General features: G+C 41.8%; 1 protein-coding gene across 2 annotated transcripts in view; it reads right to left on the minus strand.

Annotated features, from left to right (window-relative positions):
• OSBPL1A (oxysterol binding protein like 1A) overlaps positions 1-22,453 on the minus strand; it is a 249,901-nt gene that overhangs the window by 136,496 nt on the left and 90,952 nt on the right. For both annotated transcript variants that reach the window (XM_073550826.1, XM_073550827.1), the window contains 3 exons: positions 19,509-19,582; positions 6,596-6,659; positions 2,782-2,880 (listed from right to left, as the gene is read on the minus strand). In XM_073550826.1, the coding sequence (XP_073406927.1) occupies positions 2,782-2,880; positions 6,596-6,659; positions 19,509-19,582 (237 nt within the window). The remainder of the gene's footprint in view (positions 1-2,781; positions 2,881-6,595; positions 6,660-19,508; positions 19,583-22,453) is intronic.

Genomic DNA, 22,453 nt, shown 5'->3' on the forward strand with positions numbered 1-22,453 from the left:
TTCCAAGGAAGAATGGGTGAAAATCTCTCAAACAAAAATTGAAAGGCTACAAAAAGCATTCACAAGCAGTGATACTTGCAAAGGGGGTGCTACTAAGTACTACCCATGCAGGATGCACAAACTTGTGTCGACCTTTGTTTGTAATTTTTTAAATGTAAAAGATGTAGATATATTCAATTTTTTTTGCCTAAAATACAAAGGAAATGTGTCATCTTTAACTTTAGGCCTTTTAGAGATGATTTCATCTTCAACTTGCTTAACTGTTAACAATAACAGTATATTTTGACTAGGTGTGCACCAACTTTTACATGCCACTGTAGGATAGATAGAATAGATAAAGGATAACATGAAATGTACTAAAAAAAGGTGTGTGCGTCGGCCTGTGAAATTTCTGTACTTGGCTGATGAAATGTCAGCTTTCCTTTGAGCGGTGTGCGTAAAAATTGGACAGCACATGCATGGTCCGTGCGATTTTTTTCTCGCACCCATTGACTTGCATGGCGAGTGCCATCCGATGCTTGCAGACAATCACAGCAAGCTGCAATTTTTTCCTCAGTCTGACCAGAGCAAAGAAGAAAACTCTCAGATGAGCACTGACTCATTTAATAATATTGGCAGAGTGAAATGCGATGTTTTCTTGCATTGCACTCCTCTGTATTGTACGCCAGTGCGAGCGAGCCCTTAATCCGAAATATTTTCCCTGAAACACCACAACAGTTTGAAAATCCGGCTGAGGACTAGAGTGAGAGACTAGAATTTTTCAAGGACATCCCCAGCTGGCATCTCTACGTCCTTCTCCAGTTCACTGACAGGTCTCCCCCACCCATGCGATGGTGCAGCCAGACTCAATAATAATAATCATCATCATAATCTTTACCTATATAGCACCAACATATTCCGCAGCCCTTTACAATTTAACAGTTTCAAACAGTCGAAAGTAACAACGTTAAAAAAAAAATTAAAGCAAAATAAAACGACCCTGCTCGTGAGAGCTTGCAATCTACAATGAGGAGTGGGAGATATAAAGTACAGGTGTGTATTTACAATGATGGTCCAGCCATCTTGAGGGAGTGGGGGATAGATATAGTGAATGGGCTACACACACACTGACACATAAAATGACTGATTAGAGAACGTGATGGGCTGCTCTGAACAAATGTGTTTTGAGGGAGCGCTTAAAACTGTGCAAGTTGTGGCTGGTCCTAATTTCATGGGGTTGAGCATTCCAGAGGATTGGCGCAGAAGTCTTGGAGTCGGGAGTGGGAGGTACAGATTAATGCAGAGGTTAGTCAACAGTAGTTTGCAGAGCGCAGCGATCGGCTAGGCCGATAAGCAGAAATGAGGGAGAAGATGTAAGGGGGTGCCACACTGTGGAGAGTTTTGTGGGTGAGAACAACTACTTTGAATTGGATCCTATAATGAATGGGCAGCCAGTGTAACAACTGGCGAAGAGCGGACGAGTCCGAGTACCCATTAGCCAGATGGATGACCCTGGCTGCTGCATTAAGGATGGACTGGAGAGGGGAAAATCCAGAGAGGGGAGGCCAATTAATAGAGCGTTACAGTAGTCCAGGCAGGAGTGCATCAGGGCGACAGTGAGGGGTTTTGTTGTCTCCATGGTGAGAAGAGGGCGGATTCTAGAGATGTTCTTTAGGTGTAAGCGGAAGAGCAGGCAAGAGATTGTATATGGGTGGTGAAGGAGAGATTGGTGTCAAACATAACACCCAGACAGGACGCCTGCTGCCCGGGTGTAATTATGGTGCCACCCACGGAGAGGGATATGTCAGATTTAGGGAGGTTAGTAGACGGCAGGAGCCGAAGAAGTTCACTTTTGGAAAGGTTGAGTTTCAGCTAGAGAGCGGACATGATGTTGGAGACTGCGGACAGACAATCACTGGCGTTCTGTAGTACAGCGGGGGATAAGGTCAGATCCAGGAGAGAGCAGTGTCCTTAATGCCTAGTGACTGGATCCTAGAGTGTAGAAGATGGTGGTCAACAGTGTTGAAAGCTGCAGAAAGTTCAAGAAGAAAGAGTGGTCACCATTACATTTTGCTGTCAGAAGGTCATTGGTCATTTGATGAGTGCAGTTTTGGTCGAATGTAGGGGGCAGAAGCCGGACTGTGAAGGGTCGAGGGAGTGAGTGGAGAGGTAACAGGTAAAGCGGGAGTAGACCAGGCGCTCCAAGAGTTTAGAGATGAAGGGGAGATTGGAGACCGTACTGTCGTCGTTTGCGTAGGATGGGTCGAGAGCTGGTTTCTTTAATAATGGAGTAATGATAGAGTGTTTAAACTAGGAGGGGAAAATGCCAGAGGAGAGGGGGAGATTAAAGACTGTAGTTAGGCAAGTTGTGATGACTGGAACAAGAGACTGGAGGAGATGTGAGGGAACGGGGTCAGTAGTGCATGTAGTCGGATGAGAAGAAGAGAGGACCTGGAGACGACTTCTTCTGTGATGGGATCAAATGTGGAGAGTGAGCTGGGGAAATGCAGGGAGGGATGGGCAGTCACGGCACCTAATGGATGGGGTTCAGATTCATGATGTCAGTGTTTCGGGCAGCATGAATCCAAGGACAGATTCCCTGTAAGTGAAGTAAGAAGTAAAACTAGAACATGTAGATTGTAATTACCCTTCATCTAGACAGCAATGACTGACATTATAATACATTTTAAATCGGGAATATCATACAAGCCTTACCCAAAGTAAATATCATGACCTTTGTTGGCATATTCTAGTAAAGCACATTTTTTTGCCGATTCACAAATGACTCCTAAAAATACATACCTCCCTTGTATGCTTAAGGTTTTTGGTGAATACTTTGAAATGGAGGATGCTGTCGTCAAAGCATTTTATAGAGAAAGACACGCTGTCTGAGGACTTCACCTGCAGAGAACAGTATTATATGAAACTATACACAAATGCTTATGTTCACACAGTTCTTTCATGGGATTTAAAATCCACATAAAAAACAATAGCTAACATTCAGTTAATATTGATTTAAAATGGGAAAAAATATCCATAATTACCAACCTCATATTATAAATAAAAATGCATCAAAAGCAAAAATGAAAAAAAACAAACCTGCATGAAAATAAGTTTTTTTTTTTATTATATAAACAAAACCACACATCTCATAGGCTAGTTTCACATTTGCGCTTTTGAGCGCAGCGACGGCCCGCGCACGGCCACCGCTAAGCCCCGCCCCCTGCCGCGCCTCCGCCGGTAGCTCCGCCTACCGGCGCATGACGCTGCATGCGTCCCCTATCTTTATCACTGGGGGCGCAGCCCATGCGCAGTATGCGTTGGGCGGCGCATGCGTCCTTTTCACGGTGCGCTGAGCTCAACCAAACTGCAGCAGGTAGCGTTTGGCGCTGGTCGGCGCACCGTGAAAAGGACGCATGCGCCGCCAAACGCATACTGCGCACGGCCTGCGCCCCCAGTGATAAAGATAGGGGACGCAGGACGCATGCAGCGTCATGCGCCGGTAGGCGGAGCTACAGGCGGAGGCGCAGCAGGGGGCGGGGCTTAGCGGCGGCCGTGTGCGGGCCGTCGCTGCGCTCAAAAGCGCAAATGTCTAACTAGCCATAAAAGCAATTTTTAAATGTGGATTTTTCAACAAGAAAAATCCATAAAATAAATTTAATGAAAACATACCCTTATTAAGCTGCATAGTGAAATATTGTTCCCAAAAGACTCCAATGATCAGTCTCACACTAAGATTTTAAGTGAGCTCTACCTCAACTATTGAATTGCAGATTTCTGCAATAGCCTAAATAGCTACAGATCTGTCATGTACAATAAATCAAGTTTGTTTTTTTGTTTTTTTTTTAAAAGCTTTAGGACATGTCAAAAGATCACTTTCTGTAACTCCCTTTTATATGGAATGTGAAAACATGCTGTTTGATATGCTCTTCAAAGAGAAAAAAAATCAAAATATTTAACATTCGCTAAAAAGGAGTTATCTGGCAGGTATTTATAAAGGGATTTTTAACCATCTTTAGGCCCTAACCACATTTGTAATTCACTTTATTATTAAATTCCCTACACTTTTCCCTATCCTGCCATTTACTATATTACTATATGTGTTTTTTTCCCTTTACTTCCTGTGAGTTTTCATTCGAGAGGCGTCTCACACAGGGCGTCACAGAAGGCTGGGACTATACTCCCTTCTCTGCTGCGTCAATCACCCCTCCTTAAACCGGACGTCAGAGGGTGTCACCACAGCTACTGTCACCGCAGTCCCTGAGGACATCCTGGTTCAGTAGAGGTGATAGAGAAAAGTTATCACATCTTTAGTTGCCACCATTGAAGTCACTGCTTCTAACACTGCAGTCTTTTCCTCTAAAATTAATCAGGGGGAGGTGATAGAAGCAATGCGAGTGACACCAGCACTGCCCCTGATGGCAATTTGCTTGAGGGCAGTGGCCACAGTACCACCCCACAGCTTCACACACATAATGGTATTATACAACCCCTGGCAAAAGTTACAGAATCACCGGCCTTGGAGAATGTTCATTCAGTTGTTTAATTTTGTAGAAAAAAAAGCAGATCACAGACAAGGCATAAAACTAAAGTCAATTCAAATGGCAACTTTCTGGCTTTAAGAAACACTAAAAGAAATCAAGAACAAAAAATGTAGTAGTCAGTAATGGTTACTTTTTTAAACCAAGCATAGGGGAAAAATTATGGGATCACTCAATTCTGAGGAAAAAATTATGGAATCACCCTGTAAATTTTCATTCCCAAAACTAACACCTGCATCAAATTAGATCTGCTCGTTAGTCTGCATCTAAAAAGGAGTGAGCACACTTTGGAGAGCTGTTGCACCAAGTGGACTGACATGAATCATGGCTCCAACACGAGAGATGTCAATTGAAACAAAGGAGAGGATTATCAACCTCTTAGAGGGTAAATCATCACACAAGGTTGTAAAAGATGTTGGTTGTTCACAGTCAGCTGTGTCTAAAATCTAGACCAAATACAAAACATGGGATAGTTGTTAGGCTGTGTTCACACACAGCGTTTTTTTAGCGGTTTTTACCGCGGTTTTCACTATAAAACCGCTATAAAACCGCTAAAAATAAGCTGCACAGTCATTTATATGCATTGTGCACATTGATGCGTTTTTTACCGCGAAAAAACCGCATCGCGGTAAAAAACGCAGCATGCACATTAATTTTGCGGATTTTTCCGCGGTTTAGGCTTCTCCCATGCTTTTAGAAACCGCTGCGGAAAAAACGCATCAAAACCGCGCAAAAAACGCGCAGAAAACGCAGCGGAAAAATAAGTGCGGTTTCTGGGAAGGGATTCAGGTTTTTGAGCAGAAATTTTCTGCAACGTGTGCACTTAGCCTTAAAGGCAAACATACTGGTAGACCAAGGAAGACAACAAAGCGTCAAGACCGGAAACTTAAAGCAATAGGTCTCCAAAACCAGAAATGCACAACAAAACAAATGAGGAACAAATGGGAGGAAACTGGAGTCAACATCTGTGACCGAACTGTAAGAAACCGCCTAAAGTAAATGGGATTTACATACAGAAAAGCTATTTGAAAGCCATCATTAACACCTAAACAGAAAAAAAAAACCAAGGTTACAATGGGCTAAGGAAAAGCAATCGTGGACTGTGGATGAGTGGATGAAAGTCATATTCAGTGATGAATGCATTGCATTGGGCAAGGTGATGATGCTGGAACTTTTGTTTGGTGCCGTTCCAATGAGATTTAGAAAGATGACTGCCTGAAGAGAACATACAAATTTCCACAGTAATTGATGATATGGGGCTGTATGTCAGGTAAAGGCACTGGGGAGATGGCTGTCATTACATCTTCAATAAATGGACAAGTTTATGTTGATATTTTGGACACTTCTTATCCCATCAATTGAAAGGATGTTTAGGGATGATGAAATCATTTTTCAAGATAATGCATCTTACTATAGAGCAAAAACTGTGGAAAAATTCCTTGAAGAAAAGACACATAAGGTCAATGTCATGGCCTGCAAATAGTCTGGATCTCAATCCAAATTGAAAATTTTTGGTGGAAGTTTAACAAAATGGTCCCTGACAAGGCTCCAACCTGCAAAGCTGATCTGGCAACAGCAATCAGAGAAAGTTGGAGCCAGACTGATGAAGAGTACTCCTACACTCATTAAGTCCATGCCTCAGAGAATGCAAGCTGTTATAAAAGCCAGAGGTGGTGCAGCAAAATACTAGTGATGTGTTGGAGTGTTTTTTTCTTGGTTTGTTTTTCATGATTCCATAATTTTTCCCTATGCTTGGTTTAAAAAAGTAACCATTACTGACTACATTTTTAGTTCTTGATTTCTTTTAGTGTTTCTTAAAGGCAGAAAGTTGCCATTTGAATTGACTTTAGTTTTGTGCCTTGTCTGTGATCTGCTTTTTTTCTACAACGTTAAACAATTGAATGAACATCCTCCAAGGTTGTATTTCATTAAACCACCCATAAAGACTTTGAAGTCCATTAATCACACGACTTTTACAATTTGATATAGAACAGTTTGTTAAAATACACTGATTTGGTAAAAACAAAAGTGTTTAAAAAAAATTCCTCACCACATTATGATTTATCAGCTCTTACCGTGCAAATAGCTTGTGTTAAATGTTTGCAGCCCTGCCGGTACACACCGTTAATTGCATCTGACCTAAAGAAAAAAAAAAGGGGTATAATTAAAGAGGAGAAGGAAAAGAATATTTATATGCAAAAGAGGCCTAACAAACCAAACTTACAAATACTTCCTTGGCTTAAAGGGTGGATGGATATAAACCAAACAGGAAGCAGGGAGTAGGAAGGTGCAAGTCTTGTCACAAAATAACTAAATCTGCAGCAGGTTTTTTATATGTTGCAGGCACTTTAACTGCCCGCAGATTAGTGGGGATCTGGGGTCTGAGAGACCATCAATGGCTCAAAAGTTGCCTGAGTGCAGAGAGTTAAATGAGGATTAAATATAAAGGATATGCTGTGCAGTCCGTGCTTTCTACTTAATCTGTGTGTGCGTGCTCTCATACAGAGGCTGCTGTTCTCAGGTCTCCAAGATGCGCAGTACTCGGGGGACTTTAGAGAAATTGGGAGGGAGGGCGAGGTTCGATCACGTTAGCTTATAAATCGGACGAGTGTAATGAAAGAGAAAAATTGCATTGCAATCTGACAAATGTTATTCAATGAGGCAGCGCAAAACTGCGAGTTTTTCCTCAGCTGCAATAGTGCTGAGGAAACAAAGGACGAGTCTTCTCAATGGATGTAAGAGGGTGTGGGGGAAAAAAAAAAAAGGACATCACACGGACCATACACATGCCATATAGGCCAGAATGAAATTGATAAATATCTTGCAGATATATAGTTTCACAATCCCCCATAACATATTAGAAACTTGCAGAATTTAGTGCCTTTCATTTGGCACTAAAGGGTGTTTAGGCTTGTTTATTAACCAAATAAAATTAAAAAATTACATGGGGTACCCCCCATTTTTTGAAACCATCAAAGGTAAAGCAGACACCTGCAGGTTGATATCATCAGGCTGGGTAGGTCTTCGGTTATTGGGCCCATCCCAGCCTAAAAATACCAGCTCGCAACCCCCTCAGAAGTGGCGCCAATTCTGATGCTTCACTGTTCCATATTGCCCTGGTGCGCTGGCAATCGGGGTAATGGTGCTTGGGGTTGATGCCAGCTGTGATTTGTACAAAATCACAGCTGACATCAAACCCTGGGGTTAGTAAAAGATGGGTGTCTATCAGTCACCCCAATTAATAATCCAGTAAAAAATAAAATAAAGGTTATTTCGTGTTTTTTTATTTGAGTTAACAGCCCAACACTTTCCATGATTCACCAATTTATAAAAAATTAATTTAAAGAAAGCGGGTCCGACATAGTTCAGGGAATCCAACAGTTCACGGTATCTGATGAAGTCCACAATTGGAAACTTGAAAAACATATAAAGAGAAAACATATAAAGAGAAAACAAAATGCTGTTGCTTATTCACCAATTAAACAATAAGGCTCCCATGCAGGGCCGACGTAAACCAGCGATTCCCAAGACGTTCCCCGATTCAGATGATCGAAGCCTAAGTCGACTTATTCTAAGGCTCCATAGGTTTTTAACAGCAGTCGCTCCCGGCTCATACAGCGCTCCGTGAGACCAGGTAACTCTGAAGAGCGGTAACGTCAGCAACTATACAGCTCAAGAGCCCCCGAGTCACACTGTCCTCTACGAGACTCGGCAACTCTGATAAGTAGTATAATTACTGACGTCACCGCTCTTCAGAGCCGCCAGGTCTCGTGAGCCAGGAGTGGCTGCTGATAAAAGCCTCAGAACGAGTTTCCATAGGCTTTTATTGTTGAAATTGGGGAAATCGCTGGACGTCAGACCAGCGTGGGAGCCTTACTTTCTAATAAATTGTTGAACAAAAGGACAGAGTTTTGCGTTTATTTCGCTTTCAGGTTTCCATCTGTGGACTATGTCAGATTTAGGGGACTGTCAGATTTAGGGGACTATGTCAGATTCCCTGGACTACGTTGGACCAGGGTTTTTGTTTTTTTTAATAAACTGGTGAACCAGGGAAAGTGTCTGGGACTGTTTATTCAAAAGAAATATTTCTGTGTATGTTTGTTTTTTTTAAATTCCTGTAGCGCTACTTGGACAAATTACAGCTGACAAACTCCAAGCCCCATTACCAGATTGCCCTGTTGCAGTGGCAGATAGAGCAATGCAACAGAATTTGTGCATCTATTGTGATGGGCTACTTCTGAGCATCTGCGAGCTGGTATTTTTAGGGTATGTGCACACGCTGCGGATTCTGCTGCGGATTGATCCGCGCGGATTTACCAAAATCCGCAGGTCAAAAGACCTGCCGTTTACCTGCGGTTTATCATCTCTACAATGGAGGAGATGGTAAACTGCAGCGGAATCCGCAGAAAGAATTGACGTCAGTTCTTTCTGCGGATTAAAAACCACAGCAAATCCGCACGGAAAAATCTGCACCGTCTGCACTGCGGTTTCCATTTCCCATAGGATATTATGGTACTCTACACCACAGCAGAAACTGCTGCAGATCCGCAGGACCAAAACCGCTGCGGATCCGCAGCAGAATCTGCAGGATGTGCACACACCCTTAGGTTGGGGAGGGCCCAATAACCAGGAAGCTTCCCAGCCTCATAACAGCTCGCAGCTGTCCGCTTTACCTTTGCTTGGTTTCATAAAATAATGGGCATCCCACGTCATTTTTTTCATTTATTAGGTAAATAAGCTTAAAGACCATTTAGTACCACATGAAAGCACTAAAAGGTACAAGTTTATGGGGGACAGTATGTGTAAGATAAAAACGTATTGCATACGGATGTCATATGGATGCTACGCGAGAAAACAAAAAAACAAAAAGCACACACATGATAAAAGGTAAACCATATGGCTTCCACTTGTCCAATCTTTCGTGTTGAAAATCAGAGTGATTTTTAATACGATGATGTGAACGAACCGAAATCATAAACTAGCTTCCCATGGCTATACCACCATTTTCAATGTCCCCACCTCCTGAGTAAAATTTCATACTCTCCTCATGCACTTTAACATCCAAACGTTACAGCCGGAAGAAATACTGACTCTTATGACACCTATGTAATATTTTAGATGACAGAGCTACAGATGTACATTGTCTTACACATTCTTGATATTTACATACTGTATATTCACCAAATATCATCACAAGACAGCATTTCTAACTTCAGTACAGATCTTACTCAAACTCTGCTCCTATTATACTCTAGTAAAAAGCAGAAAGGAATGAGGATCAGAGAGCATTCGGATGTACAAATTGGTCAGAACAAACCACATTGCACGACCAGAGCGTAACAGCTCATACATTTCTATTCTGCATTGCGGTCTGATCTCAGACCAATTTATATGGACGTTTGAATGCACCCTCAGAGTGAGAAAACAGGCAGAGGGAGACCATCATAATGAGCTTTTTAGCAAGTCTTTTACTTAACCCAACAGCTGGATTCACATCAACACTGATCAGTAATGCTAATAACTTCTTCCATGCTGCATTAGCTAAAGCACGAGTAGCAGGAATCCCCCAGTGTTTTGTATAGGGGAGACGGAGGAGCTAGTCCCCACCCTCCAGCTCAGAGGCTGACAGTCTGCAGAGGGGAAAACTGGTGAAAATGCAGGACACAAGGCATATGAAGGCCATAGTGCTATTCATTATGTACACACCTGCTCATTTTGAAAAGTCACCTGACAGTATAGCTTCCCTTTAAACTACAGTGGTGTGAAAAAGACCTCCGTTTAAAAACTGCATTTTGAGATTACTTTGTATTAGCTTTGTCTAATATGTACATTTGTTTGGAGATCGGAAACATTTAAGTGTGACAAACATGCAAAAGAATAGGAAATCAGGAAATATACCACTGTATCTAAAATGAAACTCGACTTGAGTGGTGAATTCCTATTTGAATGGCCACTGACATTTCAACAAACTTATGCTTATTACATTGCTAACGTAAACATAAAAGTATCGTCATTTTTTTTTTTCTTTACATTTTGGCCACTAGGTATCTTTTATTTGCAATCTGCTGCCTCTTGTCAAGTCAGTTTCATCTATAGTGACCGGAAAGTAGGAGCGATTGCAGGCTGTTAGGGGGCATGTCCTTACAAGCATCATCTCACTGTCAGCTCTTATACCGATCACGTGTAATAACCTCCTTGCAGCACAGAGCTTAGAATAGCACTAGTGAGATGATGGCCTTCTATCATGCTTATATCCGTCCCTGTCTTGTTATATTCACTTTGGCTGCTTGTTTATCAAACCGTATCAGCACTCATTTTCCGCTTCTCTCCTTATTCCAGGCTTTTTTGCAATGTCTGTTACTTGCATCTCCACGTGTAATACATATGGTCTACTTATTTCACATAGCACTTCTCCCCTTATCTGCCCCACCTAGGGATCTCTGCAAAAGTTAGCTCTCTCCCTAGTCATTTTCCACTTACCTACCTGTTTCTTAATCAGAAAAGATATTAAGGTTTTTTTGTTTTGTTTTTAAATACTTCCCTGTCCATCCTTGGTATAGAAAGTGGCTGGACAAAGACATATACTAGAGTTGGTAAGAATGGATATTTATCTGTACTGGGTATAGTTGGTTAAGTAGGCCTGTATTTTGTATGTAACTTGGTGTGCAATGGAAAACTAGAGCTCATGCATATCTATCCATACATATCACCAAGACTAGAGCAAGGGCCTAATCAATTTACCTCCCGGTTTCTCATGGCACACACCTAAACATACCCTTGCGGCCCTGTTTTCGCACGTCTGCACTTATATTCTCTGCTTCCCTTAGGCTTGTTTGTAACAGCTAGCTTGCCTCATTTGTATTCCACCTGCTTCCTTGTTCATAATTAGGACAATTTAAAAAAAAAATTGTAGTTTTTATTGAAAATTTTCAAATTTTACAAAAAAAAAGAAAAAATTAGGCATTTTAGCTTTTTCACTATCATTTATAGGTTAACAATGAGGCAATTTGTATTTTTGATGATTACTTTTATCATTGAACAATCACAGTGCAGTTGGTCAATCCAAAAGGTTAATAAACCTGAATACATAAGAGAAAAAAAGTGTAGTTGTCTTTCTAAGAAAAATCTGTGTGTGCAGAATTATTGGGTGACTATAAGGGTACGTGCACACTAGGGTGACCGGATCTCATATGGGGGGGAAAAAATGTCAGAATCTTGTTCGTCTGGACCCCACAAAACGATTCCCCTTTCCAGATATTGAGAGAGCCAAAATTTGAGCTCGATCAAACGACGTTAACCCGTGCCGCTCGTCGCTCAAAGTTTGAAAAAATCCAAATTGAGGTATTTTAAGATTTAGGTATTTTGCATAGTCTGTTTATAAAGAATGTGACAACAACATTGCAGAAATAGCCCTGACCAAATTTTCGAACCATTTGTGGTATTTGAATGCAGAGTTGGTGGGATTATCGTTTTTTGATCCCACCATTACAGACAATGAAAAGTTGTTAATGGCTAATAAATTGCTCAGTAGCACAGATGAACCATCAGAGCACGCTAACCTACATGAGTTGATAATTTTACATAGTTATCTAATCTATTCTAGAGCTTTTGTTAAAGTAGTTTTTGAAACGTCAGAATATAATGCTCGGCATTTGCTTACAACTTGCAGGACATATTGCTTTTGTTCTTCATCTTTTGTCAGAAGGTCGTTAAAGTCGGTTACTTCCTACCTCTTTTAATTTTTCTTTCCTAACTTTTGGATTTACAACCCTAGCGTGCTCTGATGGTCATCTGTGCTACTGAGCAATTTATTAGCCATTAACAACTTTTCATTGTCTGTAATGGTGGGATCAAAAAACGATAATCCCACCAACTCTGCATTCAAATACCACAAATGGTTCGAAAATTTGGTCAGGGCTATTTCTGCAATGTTGTTGTCACATTCTTTATAAACAGACTTTGCAAAATACCTAAATCTTAAAATACCTCAATTTGGATTTTTTCAAACTTTGAGCGACGAGCGGCACGGGTTAACGTCGTTTGATCGAGCTCAAATTTTGGCTCTCTCAATATCTGGAAAGGGGAATCGTTTTGTGGGGTCCAGACGGACAAAATTCCGACATCGATTTTTTTCGGTCACCCTAGTGCACACGCTGCAGATTGGGGTGCGGATTTGGCCACGCGGATTTTGTAAAATCCGCAGGTACACTAAATCTGCAGGTCAAAATACCTGCAGTTTTACCTGCGGATTGCTCTGCGGTTTTTCATCTCCACAATGGAGGAGATGGCAAACCGCAGCGGAATCCGCAGAAAGAATTGACATGTCAAATCTTTCTGCGGTTTCAAAACCGCCGGAAAACCCGCACGGAAAAATCCGCACTGTCTGCACTGCGGTTTTCAATATCCATAGGATATTATGGTACTGTACACCGCAACAAAAACTGCTGCGGTTCCGCAACGGCCAAATCTGCTGCGGAACCGCAGCGTGTGCACACACCCTAAGGCTATGTACCCACATATGCAGAAAATTCCTGACAAAAAAAACGGACTCCTTCCCAGAAAACGTGCGTTTTTTCCGTGATTGTGCGTCTTTGCCGCAATTTTTTCTGGAGCATCCCCAGTCTCATAGAACATAGTTAGAAATGCTGATTTTTCCGAGAAATTAATGAGCATGCTGCGTTTTTTACCACGATGTGTTTTTTGCGGAAAAAAAAAACAAGTATGCACAAAAAGTTAAGAATTCATTCAAATGAATGGGATGCTTCTTGTAAGCATTTTTGCCGGTAAAAACGCTTAAACGCGAAAAAACATACCCTTAGTGTGCAGAATTATTACGCAACTAAATGAAAAACGTAAATGTTCCCATCTCATTTTCATCTGTTAAAGTGAGAACACCAAACAACTCAAAATGTATAAACATACATTTGACATTTAGAAAAAATAAAAAAAAGATCAGTGACCAATATAACCACCATTCTTTTCAATAACCGTTATAAGCTTTCCATCCATGGAGTTTATCAATTCCTTACTCTGTTGATGATCGACTTTTAGGTCAAGAGTCACTCATCTCATAAGACCATAAAATCTTTGAAAAATCCAGTGCTGTGGAGTCTGACAATTTTGGTGGAATGGATAAAAAAAAAAAAAAAAAAAAAAAAAGGGACAGATGCCGACTACTTAAATCTAATATATAAAGCTCAAGTGTGTGTTTGTGTGTGTGTGTGTGTGTGTGTGTGTGTGTGTGTGTGTGTGTGTGTGTGTGTGTGTGTATGTATGTATGTATGTATGTATGTATGTATGTATGTATGTGTGTATGTGTGTATATGTGTGAATAATAATAATAATAAATAATAATAATATTATGTGTTTGTTTGTTTGTGTGTGTGTGCACCGTCTCAGCTACAGCCACAAAATTTGGCACAGTCACACGTCTGGACCCCGAGAGTGTCCTAGGCTATGTTGTGAGGCTAAATTTTAACCCCACGCGTTCCAATTCACCAAACAATTTTGCCCCTATTTACATAATGGGGAAAAAGTGTGTGTGTGTGTATCAAGCCCCGCCCCTCATTATGATGTCATAATGGTTGCCATGGTGACGCTGATGTCATCTTAGGTTGCAAGCCCCGCCGCTCACTAGGATATCATAATGGTTGACTATGGGATGGAGGATGTGTGACGGGTATATGGGCACTGAACTATGGGATGGAGGATATGTATGATGGGTATATGTGCACTCGACTATGGGATGGCGAATATGTATGATGGGTATGGGACTATGGGATGGAGGATGTGTGATGGGTATATGGGCACTCGACTATGAGATGGAGGATATGTATGATGGGTATATGGGCAGGGGCCTATGGGATCGTGGATATGTATGATGGGTATATGAGCACGGGACTATGGGATGGAGGATGTGTGATGGGTATTTGGGCACTCGACTATGGGATGGAGGATATGTATGATGGGTATATGGGCATGGGCCTATGGGATCGCGGGTATGTATGATGGGTATATGGGCACGGGACTATGGATTGGAGGATAATTATAATTTGCTATAACTAACCACAGTTAGTTACTATGCCCGGGCAGCGCCGGGCTCTTCAGCTAGTACATAATAAATGGAGTACAGTAGTTCTATGTAATAGGTGATTTAATTTTTTTCATAATAATTTGGAAAAGTTCTGAAATGTCCTATAAATGTCTGCTCTATTTCTGATCTAAGGAGATCTTTTACTTGAGCTGAATCTGTGCTACACTTTATGTACAAGCTCAGTAGTGACGCTCCTCCTCTACAAATCAGAGGAAGAAGGCACTGGGAAGGAATGCCTGCACTCATCTCAATTGCTAGAATGAATAGGAAAACAGGATTAAAGCAAAATACATCGCTTGATTATTGTATCACAATGGTGATGAAAAGCCTGATGTTACCATACAATAATTTATTACAAATAGGATCCATGTATGAGGGAGTCTGGAGTCGGAGTCAATGGAAATTGAGGAGTTTGAGTGGGAGGTTTGGCTTACTGACTGTACAAGCCCTGAAAAGATCTGTCTTCAGATATTTCTTGGCCCAGTGTTGAGGTTTCTCTTCTGTGTCTTGTTCGGTGGTGGTCGGGTTTCAGCCTTCCTTACCTTGGCCATGTCTCTGATCACTGAACACTTTGTACTCCTGGGCCTCCAGGGTGGCTGCAGTTGTGGAATATGACATCACTAGAGGATAATCGCTTATTGGTTGATTCACATTTGATTCCTCTCAAATTTTTAGCAGTTGATGTGCAGCTTTTTTTCCTCACCACGTTTTATGGCATCCCTGTTTACTGCGACTACTTGCAACAAAACTTTAGATTGTTCTGTGAGCATTCCCCAATATCTTAAAAGTCTTACAGAAGGATGCAGCACTCTTGAAATATTTTTTGACTTTTCAGACTCACTGAAATCTCTTTTTAGGCCCATTTTTCATAAGGAAAATATGCTGCCTAATAATTCTGCACACCTTGATAAAGGGTGCTGATATCCTTTGGCTAAGGCTGGTTTCATACTTGCGTTGGGCAGAGCTATGGAGGGCTGTGTACTTCCTCAGTTAAGCCCCACCCACTGCAGCACCTCTTCCATTCAGCTCCGCCTATGTAAATATACCCTAGGGCATACCGTTGCCTGGGTGTTTATTCAATTCTTTTATGTGTCCTACATGCCTATTAGGCTTACTACTTCTTGTGCCTCTGTATCTTATGTGTCCTTCACATCTCACTCAGTGAGTAGTCCCCATTCATTGGGGGCCACCACTGCTTTAGCCCTTTGGTATTTATACATGCATTTCTCATCACCAATGCTGTTGGACCCATATGATATTGTATTGCTACCATTATATTATTTTGTTTCACATATGGGACACATCAATTGTTTGATAAGTGTTTGATACTTAAAGCTTAATTTTGAGGTCACTTATTTAGAGCCAGTTATTTCTATTGCTATTGTTGCTGTGCCTCATCTTTGGGGACATTGTATGGTTTGCCATAGCCTCTATATCAAGGCTTGGCATCTGGTTAGGTCTTTTAAAAAATGCATCTAGTATATGCAAAATGTTTTATTCTGTATGTATTCTGTCCTGTTATATACCGTACCTTTTTGATATTGGTCAATAAAGCTAAATTTATAAATATATATGCGCTCGTTTTGTGCAATTGAGGTGTTCCTTCTTCTATGGGATTGATCTTTCTCTTGTCTTACATCATATCTTTAACATTGGGTACGCAGCTGCGTAGGGATGCATACTTCCTCTGTTAAGCCCCGCCCACTGCCACACCTCTTACATTCAGCTCCACCTATGTATGCCTGCGTTCCCATCTTTAACATTGGGTACGCAGGCCATGCGGATGCCTCGGCTTGTGTCGTTTTGACGCCGCGCCTAACTGCGTCGAACGCAACACGTTACATTTTGTTGCAGTTGGCGCAGCGTCAAAACGAAGCATGCGGAGGCATTCGCATACATCCGCATGGCCTGCGTACCCAATGTTAGAGATAGGTACGCAGGCAGACATAGGCGGAGCTGAATGGAAGCGGTGCGATAGTGAGCGGGCTTAACAGAGGAAGTACGCAGCCCTACGCAGCTCTGCCCAATGCAAGTGTGAAACCAGCCTAAGCCATGCTTCATTACACAATAACCATCAGATCCAAGAAGAATACAAGCTTATACAGATTGGAGTTGGAAAATCTGCAAAAGAAAAGAAGAATATGATTCCGCAGCGAGCCCGCCCCATACCCAGCAGTTGAAGGCTGTGTACTCCAGCCAGGGACGGCCACTAACAATTGCATGTGGAGCAGTGCTCAGCTAGCTATTGCTAACCTGTTAGATGCCACTGTCAATACAGCGGCATATAACACACACACCAAAGTGCACATCATTTTTTTGCCCATCAGCACGACAGTGATGCGATTGCGGGTTGTCGATGGCTTGTCATGACAGCCAGGGGTCAGGGAACCCCTGTGACTGATTACGGAATTCTTTTGAAACCCTGCCTGTGGCCGGGCTTCAAAGGAGACTGATTTCTGCTATATACAGCACATCGTTGTACATAGCACAAGCGATCTGACGATCGTATCTTCAAGTCTTTTAAAGGGGGCTAAAAATAACCGTAAAAAGTGAAAAATGTTTAAAAAACATGGAAAAAAAACAAACAAAAAACCTAAATGTTCAAACCTCTCCCCTTTTCTCACTTTGAAAATAAAGACATTTAAACAAATAAAAGATGTACACATACTGTATTTTGTGGATTATAAGATGCACAGAACCATAAGGCTGTGTGTACACGCTGCGGAAAAGGTGCGGATTCATCCGCGCGGATTTTGTACAATCCGCAGGTGAAACCGCAGGTCAAAAGACCTGCGGTTTTACCTGCGGATTGCTCTGCGGTTTTGCCCTGCGGTTTTTCATCTCCTCAATGGAGGAGATGGCAAACCGCAGGAGAATCCGCAGAAAGAATTGACATGTCAATTCTTTCTGCAGATTGAAAACCGCAGATAATCCGCGCGGAAAATTCCGCACCGTCTGCACTGCGGTTTTTGATTCCCATAGGGAATCATTGTACTGTACACCGCAGCAAAAACTGCTGCGGGTCCGCAGCGGCCAAAACCGCTGCGGAACCGCAGCAAAATCCGCAGCGTGTGCACACAGCCTAAGAACCCCAATTTTTTTTTTTGAGGAAAATAGGAAAAAATTGAACAAAAAAATAGTGGTGCGTCTTAAAGTCCGCTTTTAAGGTAGCTTAACAGGGAAGGGGGCACGACTGCAATGAGCTTGTCCCAGGAAGCAGAGTCGCTGCTGCAGAAAGCTGGCAATGGCAGCAGGATTGGTGCAATGCTGCTGACCCCGGGTTGGGAGGAAGGGGTGTTCAGTGATGCAAGGCTATGGCGGGCTCCTTGTCTTCAGAAAATTATATGACCAAGCGCTCTCTGTATTGAAGTTTATGACATTTAGGCTGCAGTCAGAGGATGGTATGTTCTATTATGAGAGACAATTGTACAGATTATGCTAATGACCCTCTGCTCAAACTCTTACTGTGAACTAAAGGATAACTTAATTTCTCCATCATTATCCATTGTCCGCATAAATTGGACTGAACTCGGATGAGAGTGCAGTCCGATGTTTCACAATCACCCATAAACTTGTATGGGTGTACATGGTCTGATGAGAAGCACTTGCAGCATGATGTGAAATCAGAGATCTGCACTGCCCCATAATATAACTTTGCCCGAGTGCTATAGGGCTTTCCAGTGAAACATCGGATAGCACTCAGCCATTTTATACGCTTGTGTGAATTTATTCTAACATGAACAATGGGGAGAGCTACAGCAGCGCATGGTCTGCTCTTCTCCTAAGAGCCATCGGGGAGGGGGGTGCTGAGAGTCTATTAGGCCTGTTTCACACTTCAATTATTTGACGTCAGTCAAAATCCGCCGTTTTTTCCAGTGGCGGACCGCTATTTTAAACTGCGCATGGCCGGAAGGATTTCCCTTTCATGCAGTTTAACCCTAAACGGCATCCAGTTGCATCCGTTTGTTGCAAAACGGAAACGGATCCATTTTTTTTTTCACACTTTGGCGGTTTGCAACTGACGTCAACCAACTGAAGTGTGAAACAGGCCTTATTCTCATGGTTGCAGGGTGCATTTTCTGGACTTCTATCAGGCGTTTATGGTATAGAATAGTGATATGCTATAAATGTCTAAGATGGCAATACCCCTTATAGGTTCTATTGAGGCCTTTGTGATTCATCAGAACAATATGAATCTCGGGCCAGAAAAGGTTGTGCACCCCAGCTTAAAAGGAGAAACATGTTTTCAAATTAGCTCTCCAAGTAAGCTGATGCAAGTGTGAGCATGTATGAGGAATAATGCCATTTCTGGTCATTATATGGCTTGTAGCCTACATTTTTCAACAACTTTCTCTTCTTTCAGAATTCACCTCTAATTTGCAATTGACTGAGCTAGCACATGGAGACTAGCTGCTATGAAATCTTCCCATCACTAAACACACAGAAAAAAAAAAAAAAAGTGATGCCTTCTCTTTTTCCCTTTCATGGAACACAAACAGCAGAGGCACGGAGGAAATTGTACAGCAGCACTGACTAATGTAGCTGTGAATCCAGCTCGGGGATAAACTAGCTACAATCTGTTTCTCTGCCCCTCTCCCTCCCTCTTACTCACAGACTTGAATATGTTGTGTACCCCTACACCTTTACTGTGCTAGCAGTCTATCTTGTCTTGAACAAGATATATTTTAGCCTTTTTTTCCAGAGCCAATTAGGAGGTTTCAAGGCTGTAAGGAGGGACGAAGTGGCTCAAGAGTAGAGAGAGAGAAACAGAATTCACAATTCTCTGATAAGATACATTACAACATTTTTTTGTAGTCATTTGTACTATTGATTGGTTTCCCATTCATTATTTTGCACACCAAAGTTATGTAATAATAATGTAACAAACTACTCACTGTTTCTGAAACCAAGACATAACGCCATGCTCCAGAACAACCCAAAGCAGCTTCCACCCAAAGAATCGTGAACTCTGAAAGGTAAAGGTTGTTTATTCTGTAATCTAAGGGCACAAAAGCCAAGACCATTATCTGTTACATAGTAGTAGCAGCATGATTTACAAACAGGGGCTAACCGTCAAATTTAAACCAGGGAAAGAAGCACACAGCACAGTAGAGACCCACGTTTAGTCTGCAGTCCCACATAGCGTGTGAAGCATGTATCCAAAATTCGGCTAAAAAGCAGTTTCATAAAACAGCATGTGTCATTTGATTGTCCCATTTGATTGTCCCTTCAGTGTAAAACTATAAAAAGATAATGTCATGTAACCGAGACCACCCCATGCCACTTACATAATTACGGTATATACAGTGGGTACGGAAAGTGTTCAGACCCCTTTAAATTTTTCACTGTTTAATTGTAGCCATTTGGTAAATTCAAAAAAGTTCATTTTTTTCCTCATTAATGTACACTCTGCACCCAATCTTGACAAAAAAAAAGGTTACAAATTTTTGAAAATGTATTAAAGAAACTGAAATATCACATGGTCATAAGTATTCAGACCCTTTACCCAGACACTCATTTAAGTCACATGCTGTCCGTTTCCTTGTGATCCTCCTTGAGCTGGTTCTACTCCATTGGAGTCCAGCTGTGTTTAATTAACCTGATAGGACTTGATTTGTGAAAGGCACACACCTGTCTATATAAGACCTCACAGCTCACAGTGCATGTCAGACCAAATGAGAATCATGAGGTCAAAATGAAAGGGCCAAGGAGCTCAGAGACAGAATTGTGGCAAGGCACAGATCTGGCCAAGGTTACAAAATAATTTATGCAGTACTCAAGGTTTTTAAGAGCACAGTGGCCTCCATAATCCATAAATGGAAGAAGCTTGGGACCACCAGAAGTCTTCCTAGACCTGACCATCCAGCCAAACTGAGCAATTGTGGGAGAGGAGCCTTGGTGAGAGGTAAAGAACCCCAAGATCACTGTGGCTGAGCTCCACAAATGCAGTGGGGAGATGGGAGAAAATTCCACAAAGTCAACTATCACTTCAGCCCTCCACCAGTCGGGCCTTTATGGCAGAGTTGCCAGACAGAAACCTCTCCTCAGTGCCAAACATATGAAAGCCTGCATAGAGTTTGCCAAAAAACACATGAAGGACTCCCAGACTATGAGAAATAAGATTCTCTGGTCTGATAAAATGAAGATACAGATGTGGCAGAAAGTATTGACACCCCTGCAATTTTGTCAGATAATACTCAGTTTCTTCCTGAAAATGATTGCAATCACAAATTCTTTGGTATTATCTTCATTTAATTTGTCTTAAATGAAAAAACACAAAAGAGAATGAAGCAAAAAGCAAAACATTGATGATTTCACACAAAACTCCAAAAATGGGCCAGACAAAAGTATTGGCACCCTCAGCCTAATACTTGGTTGCACAACCTTTAGCCAAAATAACTGCGACCAACAATGAGTTTCTTACAATGCTCTGCTGGAATTTTAGACCATTCTTCTTTGGCAAACTGCTCCAGGTCCCTGATATTAGAAGGGTGCCTTCTCCGAACTGACATTTTTAGATCTCTCCACAGGTGTTCTATGGGATTCAGGTCTGGACTCATTGCTGGCCACCTTAGAAGTCTCCAGTGCTTTCTCTCAAACCATTTTCTAGTGCTTTTTGAAGTGTGTTTTGGGTCATTGTCCTGCTGGAAGAACCACGACCTCTGAGGGAGACCCAGCTTTCTCACACTGGGCCCTACATTATGCTGCAAAATTTGTTGGTAGTCTTCAGACTTCATAATGCCATGCACACGGTCAAGCAGTCCAGTGCCAGAGGCAGCAAAGCAACCCCAAAACATCAGGGAACCTCCGCCATGTTTGACTATAGGGACCGTGTTTTTTTTCTTTGAATGCCCCTTTTTTCTCCTGTAAACTCTATGCTGATGCCTTTGCCCAAAAAGCTCTACTTTTGTCTCATCTGACCAGAGAACATTCTTCCAAAACGTTTTATGCTTTTTCAGGTAAGTTTAGGCAAACTCCAGCCTGGCTTTTTTATGACTCGGGGTAAGAAGTGGGGTCTTCCTGGGTCTCCTACCATACAGTCCCTTTTCATTCAGACGCCGACGGATAGTACGGGTTGACACTGATGTACCCTCGGACTGCGGGGCAGCTTGAACTTGTTTGGATGTTAGTTGAGGTTCTTTATCCAACATCCGCACAATCTTGCGTTGAAATCTCTTGTCAATTTTTCTTTTCCGTCCACATCTAGGGAGGTTAGCCACAGTGCCATGGGCTACTTCTTGATGACACTGTGCACGGTAGACACAGGAACATTCAGGTCTTTGGAGATGGACTTGAAGCCTTGAGATTGCTCATGCTTCCTCACAATTTGGTTTCTCAAGTCCTCAGACAGTTCTTTGGTCTTCTTTCTTTTCTCCATGCTCAATGTGGTACACACAAGGACACAGGACAGAGGATGAGTCAACTTTAATCCATGTCAACTGGCTGCAAGTGTGAGTTAGTTATTGCCAACACCTGTTAGGTGCCACAGGTAAGTTACAGGTGCTGTTAATTTCACAAATTAGAGAAGCATCACATGATTTTTCAAACAGTGCCAATACTTTTGTCCACCCTCTTTTTTATGTTTGGTGTGGAATTATATCCAATTTGGCTTTAAGACAATTCTTTTTGTGTTTTTTCATTTAAGACAAATTAAATGAAGATAATAAAGAATTTGTGTTTTCAATAATTTTCAGGAAGAAACTGAGTATTATCTGACAAAATTGCAGGGGTGTCAATACTTTTGGCCACAACTGTAGAACTTTTTGGTGATAACTAAGTGGTATGTGTGGAGAAAACCAGGCATTGCTCATCACCTGCCCAATACAATCCCAACAGTGAG

This window comes from Dendrobates tinctorius, unplaced genomic scaffold, assembly GCF_039654945.1.
Source record: "Dendrobates tinctorius isolate UK_male_01 unplaced genomic scaffold, ASM3965494v1 ptg000171l, whole genome shotgun sequence".
Classification (NCBI taxonomy): domain Eukaryota; kingdom Metazoa; phylum Chordata; class Amphibia; order Anura; family Dendrobatidae; genus Dendrobates; species Dendrobates tinctorius.